The following is a 24079-nucleotide window of genomic DNA, read 5'->3' as shown; positions in this document are numbered from 1 at the left end:
AAATAAATTCACCAGCCGCATCGGACTTTAAGGAAAGAAATGCTGATCACCAGAAAACCGAGGGATCTCTGTACACTTGGATTCTAAGGGAGTAGCGTATCTAACAATTTGAAAGTTATTGTGCGACCGCAGGCTGAAAAGAGTTTTCCCCCCAGTTATTAAATCCCAAACCTTGCTTTTCCTCCATTGAATGCTCTCCATGTTTTTGTCCACCTTTGTTGTTGATTTCTCTGCTTTGTCCCGCCTTTCGATTTTAGCTAACCTGCATTGGCTCCCTGTTAGCTTAAGATGTGATTTCAAGGTTCTGTTGGTAGTATACAAAATCATGCAAGGACTTGCTCCATCATATCTTTCAGATTCAATTTCCCCCTATGTTCCGTTCCCGAGCCTTCGTTTTGAAAATGCTGGTCTGGTAGGGATCCCAAGAGCCAAGAAGAAATCTGCAGGTTTGAGAGCGCTCTCCATTCGGGCCCCGGTGCTGTGGAATGGTCTGCCCCCTGAGATTCGATCTGCAACCTCAGTGGAAATGTTTAAATCTAAGCTTAAAACACACTCCTATTTCATAGCATATGAATAACCTATATTTTATGTTGACAAAATCTGTGTAGTATTTGCCCTCATGTAGGTGTAAGATCAGGGGATGATGTCATAATAGTCTGTGGTTTGCAATAATCTGTGGTCTGTGCAGCCCTTTGAGACTCTGTGATTAAGGGCTATACAAATAAACATGACTTGAATTGACTATTTATTATTAAATACCATCTTGAGCACCCCTGCCCCCAGTTTGTGCTAACCCCGCAGTCTGGTACACAATTCATTGCTCAAATAGTACCAAATATCAAATACCTTTTATAACACAAATGACAACACAAAAAATGCAAACAAAATACTATTAAAATACAAGGGAACAATCATAGGTGTTTTTGTCAACTTGTTTTCTTTTTATTATTGTGTTTTGCATTTGGAATCATTCAGCAGTAGAAGCTGCGCTTGTGTTACACACTGCACACAAACAATCAGAAAGCGCGGACTTTCACTTGGAACAAATGGCGGCAGCTCACGTACATTATGAATTTGGGGAGGTGGGCGCGAAGGTGGTTTTGTGAGCAAAAGTCACACACATGGATAATATCACGTGGCCGCTCCAGATTAATACGGTCCACAGCAGGAAAAAGATCGATTATTAGACAGACTAGAAGAAGAGAAAGTAAGCAGTATTGTCATTCAAAGTTGGTCTTTTGTTCCCATCAACAAGCATTGACTTAAGTTTAAGACATGTCTGGTGAGATAGCCGAGTGGTTCGACAAAGCTATGATTTAGCCTTCTTTTGTGGACTACCACTTTTTGTGCACACAAAAAATGCCAGGGAGGCAGCGCTGAATTCCACAAGAAAACAACATAATTTAAAGGACAGTGTGTATTTATTGACCACTAGATGTCACTGTATGGTCCAGTGCAACCTAAAACAAGTGTTATAAAGCACAAGGAAGAATTCAAACTATAAACTACGGTGACTCAAATGAGCCAAATGCACGATTTCACTACTCATTTTTGCTCAGCCTTTTTGGGGTGTTTGGGTACCCGTGGCAGCAAGATGACGGACAGTTATTTCAGCTCCCTCTAGGTGAGGCTTATGTAATGTAAATAAATGCTTATTTCTCGACCTACGAATATTTTATAAATTGCATTTATTTTTGCTTATTATTTGAATAAATATTGTGTTTTAAACTATTTTTACCACTAGGGGGTGCTAAATAATACACACTGTCCCTTTAAAGGGACATATTTGACTACTATATGCCACTGTATTGTATAATGCAAGTGAAAACAAGTGCTACAAAGTACATAGAAGATTACAAACTACGGAGACTCAAAGTTACCAAACCACACCAACTCCCTGCTTCTTGTAAAAAAGAAAAAGAAAAAGAACATAAGGAAAATGAAGAAAAGAGAAAAAAAACAAAAAGGGGGAAAAAACAAAAAATAGTTAAAGAAAGAAGAAAGAATGAAAAAAGAGGAAAACAAAGAAAAAGGGAAAAAGATGCGAAAATAGGAACTAAAGAAAAAAGATTTAAAAAGTAAAAACAAGAATTAAAGAAAATAAGAAGAAAACAAGTGAAAAAAGAAAAAGAAAAAACAGTAGTAGAAAGGAAAAAAACCTAAGAACAAAAAAAGGAAAAGGGGGCAGGGTTAGGGTTTTTTTTGGGGGGGGTGTTGTAGCAGCAAAATGTCAGACAATCATGTCAGCTCCTTCTGTGCAAGCCTCATTCATGTAAAATAAATACAAATTTCTCGACCTACAAGTATTTAAAAAAAACAGATTCATATCACATCCTAAAAAATACACACTGTCCCTTTAACAGAAAGACAAATAGTCAGAGAAGGTCCCCTACTAAGATCCAGTTATAATGGTTCTCGTAAGCAGACATAATTTATGTTTTGTTGATGCTCTCTGTGTACGAGTTGCTGTTAAACTACAGATCGTTTGGATATTTTACAGAATGTATGGTAACACTAGCCTATCTTTTACTGAAGTGTTTTTCCCAAGTCAAAATGTCTTCGGCGCATGGAAGAACAACAATTTATGATTTCATAAGGTCTCTACAGTAATGACTTTTCAGCAAAACTTTGTCAATTGTGGATGCGACTCGATAGTTGTTCTTTTTGGCTCGTTGTGTCTTGGTGTCCCTTCTTGTTGTTGCATACCATAAGTCACTCTTATACGCAGAGTTGAAGAGTCGGGTGAGTTGAGCCTTAATGATTCAACCTCTAGGCACTGATTTAAAGCTTTTCTTAAGAAATTCCCCGGTATGTGATGATAAAATCCTCAAAAATCTGGCCAATGTATGAGTTTTATGCATTAGGCTAAAAGTAGCCGTTAGTTTAGCTGGCAAAGCTTATTAGAGCCATGAAATCTGGTTAAAGGCCTAATTTTAATAGCCCTGATTAACAATCAAAGTAGGTATGATGAGTAGCTAGCTCGGTTAGCATAGCTTGTTTGAGCTCACATTCCATCATAGCCCAGTGATAGAAGTGTAGCATTAGTTATTTGGTAAACAACTGAGGCTAATTAGCCAGCCAAAGCATTTTACCAGCATAGTAGTTAAACTCAGTAGCTTGACGCAGTTTTTCTAGTGCCATGCATGCTAACCAAGCCCCACATTAGAAGCCTTGGTAAGCCAACAAACATGAATTTTGACTGATGATGGAGATGACTAAATAGCATTAGGTGATTGGACAGTCTAAATTTTGAGTGGCAATTGTGGCAAAATTGCGATTGCCTCAAATATGAACATTCTTTCACAAATCTCTTTGCCCCCGAGGTCCTTTATCTCTTCATTGATGGATTAGGAAACGGTATCTATTAAGAAAAAAGGTAATTCTATTTCTTGCACTGAGCTACTGATAACATTTTGCAATGCCCAAGGGTCTTTTCCTTTTTGTTCCTAAATCTGTGATCATTTAAGGGGGTTTATCCACGAGTTCTCTGTTTATCCAATACATTCATGAACCCAACTTCAGAGTAAGGCAATTTACGTGATTGTTTAGCCATCCAGTAAGATTAAAAAGGTGGTTGAACTCAATGCAGATTTTTTTTTCTCCCCGCAATTTAGTTTTCCTGTGCCTGTCTCACAGTTCTTGAGAAAAGTCGTGAGTTTAAATTGGTCATCACGCGGCAGATGTTTGTTTGATGTCTGTGAAAGTTTTTTTCCTACATCACTCAGCTACCCGCTCACCATTTAGGCAACTGTCCTCCGTAACAAAAGTCCGTGTCCTACATTTCAATCTTACACGCTGGGAAAGACTCGTCCTGCATGACCACTGTGCTGCTGCTGGCCAGGACCATGATGTTAAGCTCTTGTTGCTTATCGTGCGTCTCCTGGTACCATTCCCTCATCACGTCCGTGTCATGGGTTGGGATCAGTGTGACCTGATGGCCGGGAGACAGTAGCGCAGGAATTAGCTGTTTAGAACATTTGCATTACTAGCCTGTTCTCTGGATGATCGAAATTCAACACCAGATCCATGTATGAGCTCATCATCTGCAAAATGGCACACTATATCTTAGGGGTTCTTGTGGGAACTAGGTAGGCTCTAAATTTAACCTGGGAAGCCCACAGACCAGTTTTGAAAATTACTTACCAGTGATAAGTCATTGTGATTGTAGTAGGAAATTTGGTGATGAAAACAATGGAAAATAAGTATAGTACTGTACTGTACATTCTGAAAGCCACTATATATTATATATATATATATATATATATATATATATATATATATATATATATATATATATATATTTGTACATTTTTGCAAAGCCCGTTGTGTCTGTGGAGACTTCAGATGCTACTCAGGCCCTTCCTGTCCCCGGCGTGTGGCCTTGACTGACGTCTAAAAGATGGTTTAGAACTGGTGCAGACCAGGAAATCTGACTGTTTAATTAAAAGAAAGTATCGCAAAGGCCAACAATGGGTGATGACGCGATGTTATTACTGCTCAGTGCTGAATGTCAAAGTGAAGAAATTCAACGAAGAGTGGGCAAACGCCGGGAGTAACTATAACTCCATTCGGTAGCCAAATGCTTCGTCATCTAATTGATGACGTACAGGATTAGATGATTGAGATTCACACTGTTCCAAGGGAGTAAAATCGGCAGCTTGGCAGAATCAGCAGGAAACCCCCTAGTACACAAAAGTAACACATTGTGCCACGATTTAGACAGTCAATGTTATTAAACAAGCTCAGCCCATCCATCCGTCCATCCATCATCTTCCGCTTCTTCTAGGTCAGGTTGCTGGGGCAGCAGCCTTAACACGGAAGCCCTGACGTCTCCATCTATCTCATCTGACAGGATCCTGAGGCGTTCCTGGCCAGCCTGGAGACAAAGTCTCTCCAGCGTGTCCTGGGTTGTTTTCGAGGCCTCCTGTCCATGGGACATGCCCGGAACAACTACCAAGGGAGGGGTAGGGGAAGGATCCTTGTCAGATGCCCAAGCCTGGGCATCCGGGCAACTCTGGGCAGATCACATCCACTCCTGGGGCCATGTAACCGAGGAGCATTTTAACCACCTCAGTGACTTTAACGCCAGAGATATGAGAGCCCACCACCGGCTCTGCTTTCTTAGGGATTGAGGTGGTCTTTAAAGTATTCTGCCAACCGCTTCACAACCTCCCTGGTTGAGGTCAGCAGCGCCCAATCTCTACTTTACACAGTGTTGACGGCACACAGCTTTCCTCCCTCAAGACACAGGAGGGTGGACCAGGATTTCCTCGAAGTCGCTCGGAAGTCACCTTCCATGGCCTCGCCAAACTCTTACCATGCCTGAGTTTTCGCCTTGGCATCTGCCGAAGCTGCATTGTTCTTTGCCAGACGATACCTGCCAGCTGCTTCCAGAGTCCCACAGGCCTGGATCTCCCAATAAGACTCCTTCTTTAGCTTAACCGCATCCCTTACTGCCGGTAACTCCCAACGGGTGTAAGGGTTGCCGCCATGGCAGGCACCGACTACCTTATGGCCATAGCTCCCATCAGTCGCCTCGTCAATGGAAACACGGAACATGGTCCACTCGGACCAATGTCCCCCGCCTCCCTCGGGACATGTGTGAAGTTCTGCCGGAGGTGGGAATTGAAACTCTTTCTGTCAGGAGATTCTGAGTGTCCAAAACATGCGGCAGCAAGTCTGATGAAAAGACTACACAGTCGATCATCGAACTGCAGCCGAGGGTGTCCTGGTCACTGAGCGCCTGGTGGCTGGGCTCACGCTCATGGGGTTTAGTGCTCTCGAGAGGGGTTAGACTCTCTTCCACCCTGAAGTTGGCTGCAGCGAGAGGCACTTATTAATGTGAGAGTAGACTCTCTGCATTCGGGTGGGAGGACGGGTATTCACAGTTTGTGCTTACCCACCAAACAGCAGTTCAGAGTACACGCCCTTCTTGGAGTCCTTGGAGAGTGTGCTTAAGAGCGCTCTCTCTGGGGACTCCCTTCAATTGCCTGGGGACTTCAACGCTCATGTGGGCAATGACAGTGAGACCTGGAGGGATGTCATTGGGCGGAACGGCCCTCCCGATGTAAACCTGGGTGGTGTTTTGTTATTGAATACTTGCACCCATCACGGCTTGTCCATAACAAACACATTGTTCAAACACAAATGTGTCCAAATGTTCTCTAGCATAGCCGTCAGTCTTGAATAAATTGCCATTACGCATGAGTGCAGAAAAAACATTGTCCAGAAAAACCTCGATATACTGTCCTGACTAATATTTCGAAGCCCGATTTGATTTTTTTTTTTTGTAGTAGAAGCAATACTTGGTATCCTCTTTGTCATATGAGCAAGTAATGGGAGAGCTCAAGATTTAGCAAATGCAACTTTACGGCAGATTTTTTTCAAATGCGAAAATTACGTAATGTGAATGAGTTTATTTTTATATATGTTTAAGCCTGCATCTTAAAATCCATAGGCTTGTACAAAAACAATGTTGAGTTAGGAAATTATGATAAGATTTTCATATTTGTGTCATTAACATACAAAATAATTTAAAAAAATATTTATTCAAGATAAGCTAAATTAACATTTTACCTTACCCCCCAAAAAAAACATCTGTTAAAATAATAAAAATACTAAAACACTTGAAAAACTTTTTTCTTTAATTGGGAAAACCCTAAAAGAAATGATTTAACTTACTCGAAAAAAATAAAAATCTTAAAATGAGGAAAATTATTTTTAAAATAATTTATTAAAATAAGAAAAATGATACTTAAAGATAATGAAGATATAAAATATATTATGAGCGATGATCGGGGGGGACTTGGTTGAAAAAAAGATCCGGTATGAATCAATAAAAAAAGGGTAAAAAACACTGATCTACAAAGCACATAATTGACCTACCTGCATATTGTTTTCCCACCGAGATTTTCCTTCCAGCAGAGCGTCGAGCACAGACCGACTGGGCTCCTGAGATGTCTGGTCATTGCCGCTGACCACGTAGTATGAAGAGCGTACCCGGTGAAAGAATTCAGCATTCACGTTCTTAGCACTGCAGTGATTGGGGATGTAGACCAAATCCATGTACATGGGAGGACAATTGGGTAGTGATGCCACACTCAGATTCTTCCCCCTTCCTCGAGACGCAGACGTATTGGTTGCATTTTTGGCATCTTTCCCTTCTCCTAAACTCTTCTTAGGGGAGGCTGTCTTAGAGTCCTTCAATATTGACAGACTGGTTTTCCGAGCTGGAGAGGAAGATTTCTTGGTCACCTTTTTCTTCTTTGGCTTTTCCGCACCTTCTGTGTTTGCATTATGGCGATTTTCCTCAGCCTTGAGGGCTTCTGGATCAACCATGCATACATCATGTGGAGCGGCGGACGGAGCTGAGTCCCTGAGTGCCACCGGAGGAGGATCTGCATGCCTGTAGGTGATGGTTCTGTCTGTGGGAAGGGTCTCCGAGTCATCCTCTGAATCAATGTTCGCGTCAGCCGTGATAGAAGGACACTCCTCGGTCCCTGGCGGAACATCTGAATCAGTCTGAGAGGGAGCAGATTCACTTACAGACGTGGGAGGTGTCTCCTCACATTGCTTTGAAGGAAGCTTACCCCCTGGTGCTGGTGGTCCACCACCAACCGTCTCAAGAGGATTCTCTTCCTCTATTCTCTCTTCATTCATGAAATATTCTAGAGGGTTTGGGTTGATAAATGAGGGGGAAAGTTCGGTCTTGGGATGACGGAATTCACACGACGTGACTAAGCAGAGGTCAACGTCTGTTCTGGACATGGTAGATGATATGGTCTTGGAAGAGTCAGGCCCTCCAAAGCTGCAGGTTGCGTTGAAAGCACATGGATGTGAAGAAAAAGGTAGATCTGATGGTGAAGAGGCCTTGGGAGGTTTCACCTCAAGTATTGAATCCTCACACATAAACGGGTTAGTCTCCTTTTCTGGCAAAGGTTTACCTTTGTCTGAAAACCATAAGTCAGATGGTGACAAGGATGTTGTTTCATAGAGTTGGTGTTGTTTCTCTTGTACTTCACATTTATGTTCAGCAGACGGTGTTAAAGAGCTGATGTCATTTTTCACAAGATCACCTGAAACCAGGGAAGCCTCACTGGTAGGAAAACTGGCATTTGGCAACTCAGATGCTTTTTCCAGTTGCTCCTGTCCATTAGATTTTTGCCCAGTGAAAGGTGAAGTTTGGCTCATGTCTTTTTCCATGGGACCTCCTGATATCCCACTGGATTGAGGGGATTTGGGGGCAAATTGGCCAAGAGAGACATCCTTTGATGTGATTGGAGACACATCAATCTGCTCAGCCATCAGGGACATTTCTGTCATCTGGCATGGGGTTGTTACTGAGGGAGTGGACTGTGATGCATCCGACGGTGTCGCAGAAGAAGCACGAGCTGAGTCGATTTCTTCAAAAACTAAAGGCTTCGGTGTTATCAAGCTTTGCTCTTCAGCTCTCTGAACATCTGAAGGACTGTCATCAATCTCAGTGGGGCCATTCTCAGTGGCACGCAAGTTGGTTCCTGCAGATGGGTGCTCAGGAGATTGCTTGCTAAAGTCAAGCGTTAAGGAATGGTCTGGAGACTCTTGGCCAAACTCCATTGAAATGGTAGAATGTTCTGGAGACTTTGCGTCATGGATCTGTGCACAGACTTTGCTCTTTGGTGAGATATCTGGAGAGATGGACATGGGCCGAGGACAGTCTTCCTTGGATGGAGACGCTGCCTCGGTTTCATGAGAGGTAGTCATGGTCTGACCTACGGAAACAGACAAAGAGTCGTCAACCTCGGTTGAATGGGGTGAGCCAACCTCAGCATGGAGAGATGGAGAGTCGGTTGTGGGCTCAGGGAAAGAACTGGTGGCAAGAGAAGCAGTTGATGCTGAGGCTAGATGCGAAAACACATCATCTGCGACCGCTTCCTCCAGCGGTGTCCCTGACTTGTCGGATGTGCTGCCTTCAGAAATTGACATTTTGCTCTCTTCTTTGAAGGAGGGGACAGAATGAGCATCACATTCTTGTTTTAAATGTGTTGTTAATGTAGAGACTGAGATGTCAATATCATGCAGTTCCTTCTTTTCTGCAAACTCCACTCCATTTGAACATGGACTTTTGGGAGGAGAAGCAACCTTTTCCATTGGGGACAAACTCTCATTCTCATCAGGCTCATGTGTATCATTGTTTGAGGATTCTTCTTTGTCACTTGCAACCTCCACAATAATTGGACCTTGGTACTCCTTTTCTGACAAGGGTGGTAAAGTTCCTGATTTTTCTTCCACCGGGGACTGATAATATGGTGTATGACCTGAGGAATGGGGAGAGCACGCCTCTTCTAATGTCTTCTCTTCTGGGCTGAGGGTACAGTCACCCATGGGTTTGGCCAGCGTGGTGGACAATTCAATAGGGGTAGCAAATGTTGGTGGGGATGTAAGGTTCTGTGGTTGTTCTCTTAAAGGAGAATGCACTAATGGTGATGTTGGAGTCACTTTTGAAGTCTCAACTGCGTTCTGCTTTTCACATGTGTCCAGGATTGTGGTAAAGCCTTCCACTTTTTCCCCACAAGGAAACTTGTCCTCTTCTAATAATGATGGAGGAGATATTGTTGAGGCAGTATGGTTGTAGTCTTGTCCCTCTGTTGCATCACTCCTGTCTGAATGAGGTTGACTCGGAAAAAAGATAGTTTCATCAAAGTCAGCAGATTGTGCTATTTCTAAATTCCCTGCTTCTTGTGATGGAAAGTCGTCTCCGTCATCGGCTGTTTTATCGCTCAAGAGATCTGTTAGTATTTTATCCAATGGAGATGGCACGCTTGAAATCTCAACTGTCGACTGCGCGAGTCCTGAAGTAACTGTAAATTCTTCGGGCAGTTCGTCGGAGGCAGTTGAGCACTCGATGCCAGCCAGAAACATTTCATCATGAATGGGTGTGGCGGGGGAAACGGGAGATGACACTTTTGGTGAGGCTAAACCACCTATTTCTTTTTTCTTTGTCATGCCTTTGTCGATGTGCTGATCATCAAGAGTTTCACAGCACTCTCCTTGATTTGATGCTACGCCATGTGGCTCATGAACTTCCTCGGTTTCTCCTTTCTCTTCGTAATTTGCACCGTCGCATGTTTCCTCCTTCAGAGTAAATTCACTTTTATACTTTTTGCTCATGTTATCGTCGAGTTCACTCTTGAGATCTTGTTCGTCTGAAATCGCTCCATTTTCCCCTTCAGTCTCTGTTTTGACAATTCCCTTATCCACTGACACTGGTGCCTCAGGGGACTCTGTGTTCTGTCCAGGCTCTTTACAAAGGCTGATTGAAGCTGCTGCATCCTCTACTAGATCTTCTGTTCCTAGCTCTTCAAAGTACTTAGTTAGGTCTTCTGGAGAAGACATAGTGGCTCTTTCTGTCTCCGAGTCCACAGTCGGGGTGACAGCAGCAGATGCACTTTTGACAGCATCCACCTTTGACACTTTTACACCTACTTTGGATTTCAGTTTAGAGGGCGTGCCTGCATCTTTCTTCAACAATTCTTTTTTCAAGGTCTTTGGTTTTAGGAATAAGCCTTTATCTTCACCTAAAGAGGATACCTTTTTGGTTTCTTTTGAAAGCTTTTTAACTTCTTTCTTTGGGTCCCTCTTTTCATCCTTTTTCTCCTTGATTGGAGAATCTCTCCTGATATCTTTTTTCATGTCTTTTTTCCTTGCGTCCTCTTTTTTCACCCTTTCATCTTTTTTAATGTCTCTTTTAGCGGTGTCCTCTTTTTTATAAACTTCTTTTTTGACCTCTTTTTTCTTTTCTGGTGATATTTTGATATCTTTCTTGGAAGTCTTCTCCTTTTCAGATTTCAATTTGACTTGAGAGGTCTTTTTTTCCAACATTTCTTTTTGGAATGTTTTGTCTGTTTTTGCTTTTAAGTCTTTCTCCTGATCTTTCTTATGGAGTGTCTTTTCCCTTTTCTCCGCCTTTCTTTTTTCATGAGACAGTTCTTCCGAATCTGCTTTGGCTTTCTCCGTAACCTCTTTTGAGTCCTTCCTAGTACCTTTACTTGGAGATGGCTTTGGTGTGGACTTCAGACTCTCTTTACTATCAGTTCTGTTTTTCATGATGGATTGCTTTTGTGGCTGTGTGGAGGGAACTTCGACAGGCACACATTTCTGAGTGAAAACTGCCTGTTTTAAGAAGTCCAAGTGTTTCAATTTTTCCAACCCTTCAAATATGTTTTGCTGTGTGGCATTACCTGGAAAAAGAACGCGCACAACTTTCTCCGCTGGGTTTGCTGGGTGCCACACAATAAGTGAGGTGATCGAAGTCAAGTAAGATACCGGAAACTCTGACTCTTTCCCATTTGGCAGAAGAATAGAAGCGGTATCTTTTTCGTTTCCTGTCCACTGCTTCATAAAATGCTGCATCTCCTTGCTATTCTTTGAAGGATTTAGTACGTACATCTCAAGCTTGCCAACGCCCATCTTCTGAAAAAGTATAATGGGTTCAATTGTGTTTCCGACTGGTCGCTGCAGTGACTCCGTTCTCAGATTTAGTTTTGTGAGAAACTGTTGTGTGGCCGCTGCTTCTTCCAGGTTCATTCGTACTCTGTAATTATGTTCATGCTTTTCCAAATTTTCTGGAAGGTTCACAAACACAACGCCAATATCAGGTGAAATCATGTTCTTCACCCAGTCACCGTTCACTGTTGAACCTTGTGACTGCTCCTCCTCCAGCTCTGCAAGTTTTCTTTGTAACATGCTGTTGATCCCAGGCAGGGTATCGTCACCGATGTGGGTCAGCAGGATCGAGTCCACACGGTCCAGGTGCCTCACCAGTTTCCAAAAGCACGACTTCCTGTCTGAACCACCATTTACGAGCATGTTAAAGCCATTAACGGCAAAAAGAGCGGAGTCACCGTGGCCGCCTGGGAAAATATAGCAACATGGTTTCGAGAGCTTGAGAAATCCGCCAGAAGCTGGCGGTTCCAACATGTCAAAAGGCGTCAGAATCTCAACTGATTCAGACAAATATTCAGTGAACTCGGAAAGGCCCTCCATTTCAGGTAGGATAAGCACAGAGTTCAGCTTCATGTTAATAAATTCTTGTAGGTTGTGTTTGTCCAGGTTAGAGTTTTTCCAGTCGCCTTGATCAGGGCAGAAGAGTGTCAGGTTTGCTTTGTTTTCTGGGTGAATGGTGCTTAGCAGTTCGCCAATCTGTGCATTGGAAAAGAATATCACTGTTTTAGAGAAAAAAATGCAGTATTGGAACATTTGCAAAGAAGCAGTGAACGCACCTCTTGATCAGTAAATATATCAATGAATTTGCAGAAGGAAAATGACCCAGACTGAAGCAGGAGCTCACCAGTGCTCTCGGTGCATTGGCCCGACAGAACAAGCAGCTTGTGTCTGGCAGAGTCGGAGATCATCAAGCGAACCTGAAAAACAAAACAATTCTTGGGTAAAAATTTATTACAGTAGGATAGATGTAGTCTACTTGAAGATGGAGAGTAGGTACGGGTTCACGGTTGGAAATGTTCCTTTGGGGTTAAAAACAGGAGAGTAGTGGAACTTATAGGTTTCCTATACCAAGGGCAATGAGAGTTTATCCATTAGTTAGGTAATTTTCTGAAAGACCCCCAGCTTATCATTTTGCCAAGTGTCAACCTGGTGCCTATTATTTCACCAAATGGGTGATCCCTCCAGAGACAGTCTTCCAATTTGCATGAGAAAACCACCTCACAGAATATTAGCGTTACTAACTGATGAGAAAGGGGAATAAAAGCAAGCCAAGGCTTTAGCCAATTCATAATCAAACTAGCTCGGAGCCCCTATTAGCTTATTGGTTCTGCTTTTGACTTTTCAAAAGCACACTTGAACCGTTGACATTACTGGGGGATAGACATCTGCGCACTGATTGTCTGGCACTTCCTACGAAAAGACATGCACGACTCTTTTAATTCCTCACTGGCCATCCACGTTGCTTTATAAACCGGTTGAGGAATAGGGCAAACATTTGCTCAGTTTTACCTCAGCGCGGACTGTTTCGTCTGAGGGGTTGATGAGGACCACTGTCTCCAGCACGTTACTTTTATGATGAAGAATTCTCTGGCCTGCAAAAAAAATGGTAAAATGGGATAATACATTTGCATTACTCTGGCTAAAAGCAGACAATACTTGCTCTTCCAATTTGATGGATTCCCAAGACAGAAACTCCGATATGAGAATGTAACGTTTGATAGCAGATTAAAATGATTTTTTTATTCCCTCATCTTGCAACTTTGATGCCAGGACATGCCAAATAATTAAAAAAGCAAAATGCAAATTTAAAAATCACACCATTTAATATTTATTTAAACCAAATGAACTGTGATTACATTTCCTGTATTTTCTGCACTACAAGGTGCAACAGACTGTAAGCGCATGAAATTGAGACTATAGTATGAGCTACTGGGTGTATTTGTGTATATATGTTGGCATGGGTAAATTTATGCAATGATTGGTCAGCCGACAAGTGTCGCTGACCATAATCTCAAAACATTGTATGCGACCAAAATTGAAATTGCGTTGTGGCGGTGAGAGCACTGACACTTCTTTACCAAAAAATGATTAGTGGTATGTAAACCATATGAAAGGCATGTGATCTTATCTTATTGGCACACCATTTTTACGGTGCAATACTCATTTGCATAGTGCATTCTGATATTACAGTCTCTCTACCTCTTCACCTGTGCGTCAAAAACCTCTCGGTTCAATATGTATATGTATGTTCACAGATGAGGAGGAGGAGGGTTTTCAGTAACACGCAGCCAGCATTCAATCAGTCCAAATTAAAGACATTTTAGCTAAATTCCATGAAGTTGCGGAATTTTCGTAAAGGAATTACCAAGAAAAAGTGTTGACATGTCAGGCTATTGCTACATTTGCCTCGCGCATTTCCGACGGATCGTCAAAAGCCGGCAAAAGCAGACGTCATTTGATCAGTTTTTCAATAAACATGAGGCAAAAAGGTAAGTCAATATACATGTGATTTCATTTATCCTTCGTTTTTTAACATTATGTGCCACTCGTTTTATATTCATTGTGAGGTAATCTAATTTTAACATGTATTTGTTTCATGTACTGATGCTCTTTTATGATTTATTAAAAAAATATACTGCACTTTTGCGGGGCTTGGAACGGATTAACGCAATTACATACAAAATTAGTCTCTACTTACAAAATTTACAGGTTATGAAGCAATTCTCGGAACGAATTAAAATTGTACATAGAGGTACCACTGAATTTAAAACCTCATATGGTAACACATACCTATAATTACTGTAGGTGTTTTAAATCTTATCCACCATGTTCTGAGGTATTTAAGGCACATCAGGTTAAAAGGGGCACTTTCAAATTTCTAGCCAAATTGGGTTTTTTAGGTGTGCCTTATAGCCTGGAAAATACGGGACAGTTAATTTAACAGTGATCGTTACTCCATGGCGAGTGGAGCTTGGAGCTCAGAGCAACAGCTTTCCATGTTTCCTTTCACTTTCCCTTTGTCTCGTCTGAGTAGGCGTTGGCCTCCGACTGGGAATAAATGCTGCTGTCGCCGCGTGACAAACATTTAAGACTGGCGCACAGACAGGGCGTGATGCTAGCAATCAACCATGGAAAATTGACCCCCAAGGCCCGCCCCAGCACTATGCCTCTAACCTCAACCTCATCCCCCGTTCTATTTGCTTCCTGGTGGAGGTAGACTGCCACGAATTGAAGCGCTCAGGAGGGAATCGATGTGGAAGGCACCAGACCAGAAATAGATCAGTGGAACAACTGCAGGGAGGAGGGACCCTCCTTTTGCTTCCGAAAATAAATTATTGAAATCAAAGCGAATTAACAAAATGAAGATAAAATGGTGCACTACCAAAGACTCAGGTAGACAACAAAGGGAAGACAGTACAAGCAGGGATGTGAAACTCAGTTTGTCTCTCGGGACTTTCTGATGTCAGGAAGGTCGGATCGGTAAAGGGATATCCTTTTTGCAAACAATGTTCTCTGCGTTGTTAACAATGACAGTTGAGACAATTCTAATTTTAATTCTTATCGCTGGGAAAGTCGTCTTACTTTATGGTTAGGATTGTCTTCACCAAAATAACGTTTATTTCTTAAGAAAAGACATAACCTTTGCATCAAAGCATAATCATTTTTTGTGATAATTAATTCTGAAAGGGCTGATAATCACAGGATATTCGTCCTCTAAACTAAAGCAAGCGGTTAAACAGAAGACAACGGACGAATATGGAGGTCAAGACAAAACTACGGAAAACACTGAAAAATTTGCAAAGATTAATTTTTTTCTTAAGCTGTGCGTGTGATTTTTCACAAGAGATTACAGGTGCTGCCCTACTTACAAACAAGACGATCGGTCATAAGTTGAATTTGTTCGTAAGTTGCTTCAGTGCTATATTTTGTATGTTTAAGGTTTATTTAAGTAACCTGTATTGTTTGGTACTAAAAAAATAAACATTTCATAAAATAATATGCTCTATAAATATAAATAAAGTTTAGTTTAAGTTACTTTTGGAAGATGTGCTTCAAGAGGTCCTCCTCCGTTGTAAAAAGTGGCAAAAAAAAAAGCGTTCAGACAATTTTCTCAACCGCATCAAGCTTTCTTATTCCACTTTCATTTCAAAAAGAAAAGGCTCTTCTTTTCTTTACACTTTACACCAACCATATTGAATGGATGCACGAGATATTAAACAATAAAAAATGTTCTTAGCGCTCTGGAGATACAGTATAGTATGTTTACACACGAACTAGAAAGAGGAAGCGGATTTCTTCTTCGGGTGGATGCTGGGTGACCTCTCACAGCGCCATACAGCGGTAGCAGCGGAAAGAAGCACTACAGTAATGTCCTGTACTTGGAAAATGGTGCACACAATACAAAATCTAACTTACAAAAATTTCCGGATATTTTTCGACATCCCAAATTTTTTTTCGAATTTACCGTTTTACTTAAGTCGAATGGTCGTAAGTAGGGAGCGTCTGTAACGCGTTACAAAAAAACACGTAATGAAAGAATGCATTACAAGAGAATGCGTTCCTGAAAAGCAATTACTTTTCTTGGTAACTCGTATGTTATCAATAACATTTTTGTAACTGTACTATCGTTGCTACTTGATGGGTTACTATATTAATTCACGATTTTATAAATGCAATTGATTAATTAATATGTCCTCTAAATGTTGATTCCTGTTCCTATGCTCCACTTACGTTGTCGAATACATTCCTCAATCCAATGAGGCTATTCCTGAACAGTGATTATAGTTAGGGACACAATACAACTGAACACAGTAATGGTTGTGCCGTTTCAAGCACAGAGTATGAGGACGTAGAATGTTGAATTTAGATACTCTCCCTACGGTAAATACTTGTATATAAGATGGATTTACAACTATAAAATACAATACTGAAATCAGGGAGTCAGCTCATACGCGCTTATTTGGTTGCGTGTCAGCAGTAGCAAATGGTAAGCAGCACGTGAGGGAGGGTCTCACAGGAACGGTGCAAACGTGAGCACCGAATTTATAGTAAAAATGTTTTGGTTATTTTCTTTATAATTTTTTTTTGCAAAACACAACACCTGGAGAAACAAATAAAGTGTCTTGGATAGTGCCCAGAAATTGAGAATATATTCGAGTGGTTTGAAGTCTAGAGACAAAATGGATATGGAGTGTGTCAGCTAGGTGTTTGTTTGCAAGCTGTCAAGATCATACAAGCCAAAAAATATTTAAGTCTCACTTTTGTACACGTTTTCTTCTACTTATTTTGTTATGTGGCTATTTTAAAGCAGTTTTAGACAGTCTGCTCCTAGGCGAAAATATACTGTAATTTTTAAGTAGACCGGTTACTTTCAGAGTAACACGCTACTTTTTGGTGTTAGTGATCTGGGCGGCAACAGTGTTGCATTTTAATTAAAGTAGCTTGTAATTGTAACTAATTACTGTTTTTAAGTAAAGCGCCCAACATTGGGTATAGTCTTCAATTGCCGATTATTATTAAATCACGGGATATTTCTACATTAAGCTAAAGCAAGTGATTAAACAGAGACGATGGATGAATGGAATTCAAGGAAATACAATGAAAAGCTTTGATTTCTTTGCAAAGATTGTAAAGATTTCTTTGTATCTCAAGGTTACAGGTATTAATTCAAGAGTGTGATTTGTCCACAAGTGACAGTTCAATGTCTCATCGGATCTGTTGAGCTTCATGGCACTGATACCTCAGAGAAGGATTTAATACACCCCGAAAATATCTTTGGTGCCACATGACACGGCACAGTTCCTCGAAGAATGTCCGCTGTTCGATCATTGCAGCCACGTTTGTCTTGCACTCGGATTACCGCCGTTCTGGGTGTGTTGTATCGAGCGGGAACAATGATTTGAAGAAAAATGAAAAAGCGGGTATGATGACTATGTACTTCAAAAGTGATGCAACGTTAAAAACCTTGTCTTTTTGATAACCTAACCACGGGTGGGTAGGCAGTAATTTTAATAGTGGAATACATAAGCCAAATCCCCCACTTTCAAAGTAAAAAAGGTGTTTATTAAAGACTAGCGGTAAGATCCAACCTGAACAATTCCAGACCCGACCCATGGGTATCAAAGCCTGAACGAGTCCAAAACAGACAAATTAACTTGATTTAAGCGACCGAGCCCGAAGCGAATCCGAATTTTCCTATTTCATTTGTGAGGACCCGGGAAGAGGAAGAGGGTCGCTACCCTAAGTGTGCGGATCGTTGCGGACGCAGGGTGCTTTGCGCAAGAGGGGGCCGGAATCCATTCCAGCATCCTCCCAAAAAAAAAAGAACCAGAGAACAGTGACGGATGGATAATTTTTTTAAAGGTCAGCAAGAGAGAAACTGCCCAAACCTGAACATAATACTGACAATTTAAGCTAAAACCGACCCGAATTTCATGCCCGGTCTTAAGATGTGACCTCTTTTATAGACATTAGAAGGAGTCTCATGAGAAAGGACGTTTCACACATTTGCTTGTCAGAGACCAGACCGGAATGTTTACCACAAGTTTTATTGAAGGAATGAGGAAGGGCTGCGCCCACGATCCGGTGTTTGCTCTTGTACTCGGCTTGTGATCCGAACACGGAAGTGGATCTTCCGTGGCGAGCGATGGCAGTGTCGGGGACGGAAAAAACGGGTCGGTAGTCAGGACAGGGGAGCAAAAACGTGGTCGGAAGCGAGTCGTTAGCCAGAACGGGAGAGCAGACATGATCGGGGTTGGAAACGAGTCATAAGCTAAGACGGGAGAGCAGACGTGATGGGGATCAAAACTGGTTGTAGCCGGAGACAAACGGGAGCAGACGGGACAGGCGGGGGTCACGGTCGAAAAAGGCTTGCCTTGTATCACGGAGATTCGCAGACGGACTGACATAAGGGGAAAGATGGTAGTGGGTTTGAATAGGGACAGGTAGCCAATCAGAGTCTGAGGCACCAAAGCGCCAAAGGAGCGGGCCCAGGTGCTTCACATCAGTAATCATGACATTTCTCTTTGAATGTTCCCTTTTTCACTCCCTTGTGCTTTCGCTTCTGCCATTTTTATGTTTGGGGTTTGGACTTATCATGTTGTTTGTATAAAATTTAAATAGACACTGTAATATATTTGACCACTAGATGTTGCTGCATTGTTTACTCGAAAATTGAAGAATACAAACTACTGAGACTCAAAGTGACCGTAAAACACAATTTTTCCTTTCATTGTTTTGCCCAGCCTTTCACAAGGTTTGTGTATTTGGGGGTACCCGTAGCAGAAGATGGCAGACAAGTATGTCGGCTTCTTCTGGGTGAGCCTCACGATTTCTAAAATAAATGCAAATTTATCAACCTAGTATTTAAAAAAAATGTATGATTATATAATACATCAGGGGTTCCTAATATGGTGCCGCTTGTACCAGGAACCCTCCTAAGAGAACCTATGAAGCTCGCAGGCAGGTTCTGATAACAGCTCATCATAATAATTTTCTAAGAAATTTGATTTTTCTAACTGGCATAAGAAATCGTTGACCCGATCAGTGTCTTTAAAAATAATGTTTTAGTGGTTGACTGCTTATTTTTAACCATACTTCCAATCACTACAACCTGGTAAAGACATAGTGATAACAATCTAACAACATAGTAATAACATAAGTTGCTATTTTGGAAATTTCAAACTGGCAGCCCTTTGCACTAACCAGTAACAAAAAAGTAGCTCTCAGACTCTAGAATATTGGCGACCCCTGTGATAGATCGGATTTATTAAGATATCAAACTAAAAAGGAATCCCCTCCTCCTACTACAAGCCTTATTACCTAATGAACCTGATCTTTTTTACCCATGAAACCGAATTCTTACCTTTGACATCAGCGGAGAAACGCGCCGAGTGTCTGGATACGAAGAGTTTGAGTTCTTGGTCCAGGTTGCAGTCCATCAGATTAGCATCCCATGAGCGGATACCTACGATACAAAAATACATCAAATCAACACAAATATTAAGGGCACAACATTTCTTCTGACTGACATAAAAATCTCAAGTAGTCCTTAAAACACACCACAAACTATAACCAATGGCACACAAAAATTCCCTCCTCTCTGCAAAAAACTTTTTTTTTCAAAGAACTTCCTTTAAAACGTCAACATATTTTTCCATTAGAAAACATCCGATATCGGTATTAGCCATTATTGTGAGTACCGATATGTAAATAAGGTTGATATTTACACTGATACCTGATATCCGTTTCCGACCATCCCTAACAAATTTTAAAGTGACTATTGATGTTAGAGTCACATCTTTGTGTATATTATGAGAGACATTTGAAACATATTTTTCTTGATTTAAGGGACATTGTGAAATATATGACCACTAGATATCGCTGTATTGTGTAGTGTAACCAAAAACAAGTGCTACAAAGCTCAAGGATGAACACAAACTTCAGAAACTCAAAGTGACCAAACTGCAACCCTCTTGATAAAGGTTTTTACCCAGCCTTTACAAGGTTTTTGGTTATTTGGGGCAACATGTAGAAGCAAAAAAACGGACAATCGCGTAAGCTCCATCCAAGCAAGCTTCATATGATTTAAAATGAATACAATGTTAATATAAAAAAGAACTTAAAGTTTAGTTGCACATTATAGACAGGGTTTTACAGTATTTTTGCAATGATTAATCAGTTGAAAACATCACTGACCACGATCTCAAAACATTGGATGCAACAGGTATCAAACCTGGGTCGCGGCAGTGTGAGCACAGACTTCTATCTATTAGACCACCGGTGATATAGATGACACATGAGTAGGCATTAGATTTTATCTCATTATTACAATATCTTTACTCACAGTACCAGTGACGAATTTTAAAAAATGGAGAAAACGAAAAGCCATCCTGAAAGATATAAATACATGATGCGGGAAACAACTCTATGGTGTATCTGATGATAAATAACCCTTTAAAGGACATTAAGAAATACAAATATTATGTATTATATTGTGTTAATAGTTTACGTTGTCAATACATTATTTCAGTCATTGACGCACATATTCAACAATGTTTGTCCCTTACAATGCTTAGTTTGAGCTGAGAAAAATTGAAATCTCATTCAATTCGATTCAGTTCAAAGTGTTTATTATGCACAGTAAAGAACCTCGTTTCCCTGCACAATGACATTCTTACTTTGCTGTCCACACAGTTGCCAGCGTAATAAATCTAAGAAACTATATACATGTATATATAAGAATATTACAAATATTAAAAACTAAAAATACAAGATTAACTCAAGGTGACTTAAGGCAATAAGATAAAAATGAAAATAAAATCTCATTTTGTACTGATTTGTATTCAAAAATTAGAGGTGTGCGTTACACACGAATGCATGTTATATATAAATAAATAAAATTCATGTTTGTATGATATATTCTTGCTTATTATCCAAATCAGTGTTGTTGTTTTTAATAATGGTGGTTGTTTTATCACTAGGAGGCACTGAATAATACATAATCCCCTTTTAAAGTTATCAATGAAATATATTTATAATGTTATTTGTGTGTATAAATTCAGTTTGTTTGGTAGAGTATTTCAAAAGAACAAAAACAATTCAAATAATGAAATAAAGTACATATTTGTCTTATTATCTTTCTAGTAGTGGCACGAGAAGTGAAATCAATGCGCGGGTTTGATTGAGTATTCGACGTGACGGGCACCTGAGGGACGAAAAAAAAAAACGATTTTTGTTGAGCATGATCACATCAGGCCAGGCTGAGTCACGCCACACAATGAGTCCTCTGTCGAGTGTGTGGTCACTCTAAAGCACTTTGCGTCTCAAAACATAGAAATCGGGTGGGGCACAAAATATAATTGGCGACATTTCATTTTCCTCAAACAGAAATACTGTACCGGGTGAAAATAGAGGTGGGTGATCAAACTCACATTTGGTACTCACATTTTCCTTGAAGTACATATACGGCACGGAAAATGTGTCCGTCGTGTTTTCTTTTTTTGTTTATACGTCTTTCATTCGATTTTATTGCATCCTTGTTTAAACTTATGTTATAAACACTGTATACCGGAGATGCAAAGAAAATGTTATTGGCATTTTATCGTTAATGACAATAAAGAAAGTTATGAAATCTTGAAAATGATTTGAAGATGAAAACTATCTCCCTTTTTTTTTGATAAAAGGCAATTAACAAGTGAAGTGGTTCATGATGGATTCAATTCAAAAATTATTGAGCTAGTGTAATCAAGATCATTGATCTATCTATCTATCTATCTATCTATCTATCTATCTATCTATCTATCTATCTATCTATCTATCTATCTATCTATCTATCTATCTATCTATCTATCTATCTATCTATCTATCTATCTATCTATCTATCTATCTATCTATCTATTATACATGCAATACATACATACGTACATATACTGTATATACATATTTGTTTTGAGGAAACACAACTGTCAGTGTCTAATACTTTAAAGGGAAAGTGTGTAATATTTGACCACCACATGTGGCTGTGTTGTGTCACTGAAAAGGAGTTCCACGAAGCACAAGAAGGAGTTCAAACTACAGAGATTCAAAATTACCAAAACGCAAGATCTTCTTTTTGCCCAGCCTTTTACGCCAAAAGTTGGAAAAAAGAAAAGGAAAAATAGTAAGAAAAAAGGGGAAGTATATTACTTGAAAAAAATCTTTGAAGAATGAAAAAGGTAAGTATTGTTATTTTAGCTGATATCATAAAATTAGTATTGCCTTATCCATCAGCAAGATGTCTTAATTGTTAGAGGATGCCAAATAGACATTTCCATTGATTTATTTTGCTTATAATTCAAATCAATGTGTTTGTTTAAATACATGACTTTTTTCACCACTTGGAGGTGCTAAATACATCCTTTGAGACCTCATTGCTCTTTTCATTTTGACTTTTGTGGATTCAGAAAAAAAATAGTAATGTTTTTGTTGGACTGTACGAAAATAATATTTGTAACAAAATTATATCAAACCTACTCTGAGGTCAAGCTGATGAATGGAAAAAATAATCGTAAGTTGTCATTGTACAATCAGCACGATTATCTGCTATATCACACTTTTGTCACGTTTGTCACGTGCATGACTCCCCATTTCCTGGAAAATAAAAGGCATGTGTGAGAAACGTCACGCATTTAGGTCCTGATCCTGTTCTTGTTTTTATCCTACAGTCTTTCTTGCTTGGATTAAATATGTTCTGCGTTGTGTTTGTAAGGTTTAATATTATCATTTTATAAAGTAAATTGCATTCTTTAATCATGGGAACAATGGGCTGAGGTTGACAGGTATGAAATATGGATATTTTTTGTCCAAATTATTTGGGTAATTTTCTCGTATTTGTCATAAATTGAAGCTTTTAATCGCTTTTAACTCCATGTCTTTCTTTTTACAACCACTTAAATATTTAGCTGTTATACATGTTAACTTATATTTTTTCCTTGTATTTTATACCTTGTCTGATCATTTCAAATTGTGTATATACATTTTTGTAACAATTATTTTTGTTAAACCAATCTCGCTTTGCCCATTTTGGCTCTAATCCAGATTGTCTCTGTCACTGGTAGAAGACGCCAACGTTATCACAGACTGCTATTATTGTCGTGAGTAAATAGGTGCCACGTTGTTTTTAAAAGGTTTATTATTGCTTAAAAAGGGATATTGCAATTGACTGAGGTTAACATTATAAGTAGACCTTTTATTTATTTTCAATTCCACATCTTACTTGTAAATTTAAATGTTATAATGAGCTACTTAAACATAAAAAAAATCGATTGTTTTTTTTTGTTTTGTTTTTGGAAAATGGTCTCTGTAGGCACCCATAGGGACCGCAGTGCGGCCCGGGCCACGCCCACCGGCCGGTGTCAGATGAGAGTGCCAGATGCAGGGGAGGAAGAAGGGAGGATGCTCCCACGGGATAGAAGAGGGGGTCAATCAGTTTATCGTTGCCGAATGTCACAAATAATAAATTACAGCAACAAATAAAACACCCATCCCCCCACACCTCTGCTAACCGCCCTGTTGCAGCCTCGCTCGCCGGCTTACCATTCTCGATGTCGGACACGGCGCACTTGAGGTTCTCCTCCGTGACCACTTCTCCCAGGACCACCAGCAGGTAGAATTTGGAGTCAATGAAGTGGCGTGCGGGGCTGGCCGCAGCCTGAACTCCCTGTTCAGATTCGGGCGTTGTCAGTGTCGCTGGTTCGATGTTCGGCATGGCGCCGCCGGGCTGGAGAAGAAGCATCGCGGACATCCTGGCGCTCCCTTACTCCTCCTCCTCCTTCTGCTGTTTCTCGGTGCGATGTTGATGGCGCTGTGGTCGGTGTGCGAGTGAGGACAAGGAGTGGCTCCGGTTGCCTGCAAGACCCCCAACCCCCGCACACACTCCTTTTTTTCTGCACACTCACTGCACAGCTGATGTCACTGTCTACGAATCAAACGCTCCCACCCGGAAGAGATCGGGATGATGAGGGAGATGATAAATCTGGTAAAGCCTAAATCAGGGCTTGGCAACCCAAAATGTTGAAAGAGCCATAAAGGGCGTCAAAAAATGTTTGATGCGGCA

The 24079-nt window shown here is 40.6% G+C and overlaps 1 protein-coding gene across 1 annotated transcript; it reads right to left on the bottom strand.

Annotated features, from left to right (window-relative positions):
• Window positions 1–918: 918 nt before the first annotated feature.
• Window positions 919–23896, bottom strand: map1b (microtubule-associated protein 1B). Its single transcript, XM_088355803.1, has 6 exons — window positions 23560–23896; window positions 19349–19450; window positions 12994–13076; window positions 12261–12401; window positions 6886–12180; window positions 919–3931 (listed from the first exon to the last, which is right to left on the bottom strand). Exons 1-6 carry the CDS (start codon window positions 23765–23767, stop codon window positions 3776–3778), a joined length of 5985 nt encoding a protein of 1994 aa, XP_088211929.1. The 5' UTR covers window positions 23768–23896; the 3' UTR covers window positions 919–3775.
• Window positions 23897–24079: the final 183 nt, after the last annotated feature.

This window comes from Urocampus carinirostris, chromosome 16, assembly GCF_059441175.1.
Source record: "Urocampus carinirostris isolate Australia breed hairy pipefish chromosome 16, RoL_Ucar_1.0, whole genome shotgun sequence".
Classification (NCBI taxonomy): domain Eukaryota; kingdom Metazoa; phylum Chordata; class Actinopteri; order Syngnathiformes; family Syngnathidae; genus Urocampus; species Urocampus carinirostris.
This window is presented reverse-complemented; position numbering and strand designations above follow the sequence as displayed.

Bases quoted from the DNA above. Each gene is read 5' to 3' on its own strand.
- map1b (XM_088355803.1), bottom strand. From the start codon at position 23,767: ATGTCCGCGATGCTTCTTCTCCAGCCCGGCGGCGCCATGCCGAACATC. The intron at 12,402-12,993 runs GTAAAACTGAGC...TTTGTTTTTCAG, and splicing joins ACGAAACAGTCCGCGCTGAG to GTTCGCTTGATGATCTCCGA. The intron at 3,932-6,885 runs GTAGGTCAATTA...CCCGGCCATCAG, and splicing joins GGTGGGAAAACAATATGCAG to GTCACACTGATCCCAACCCA.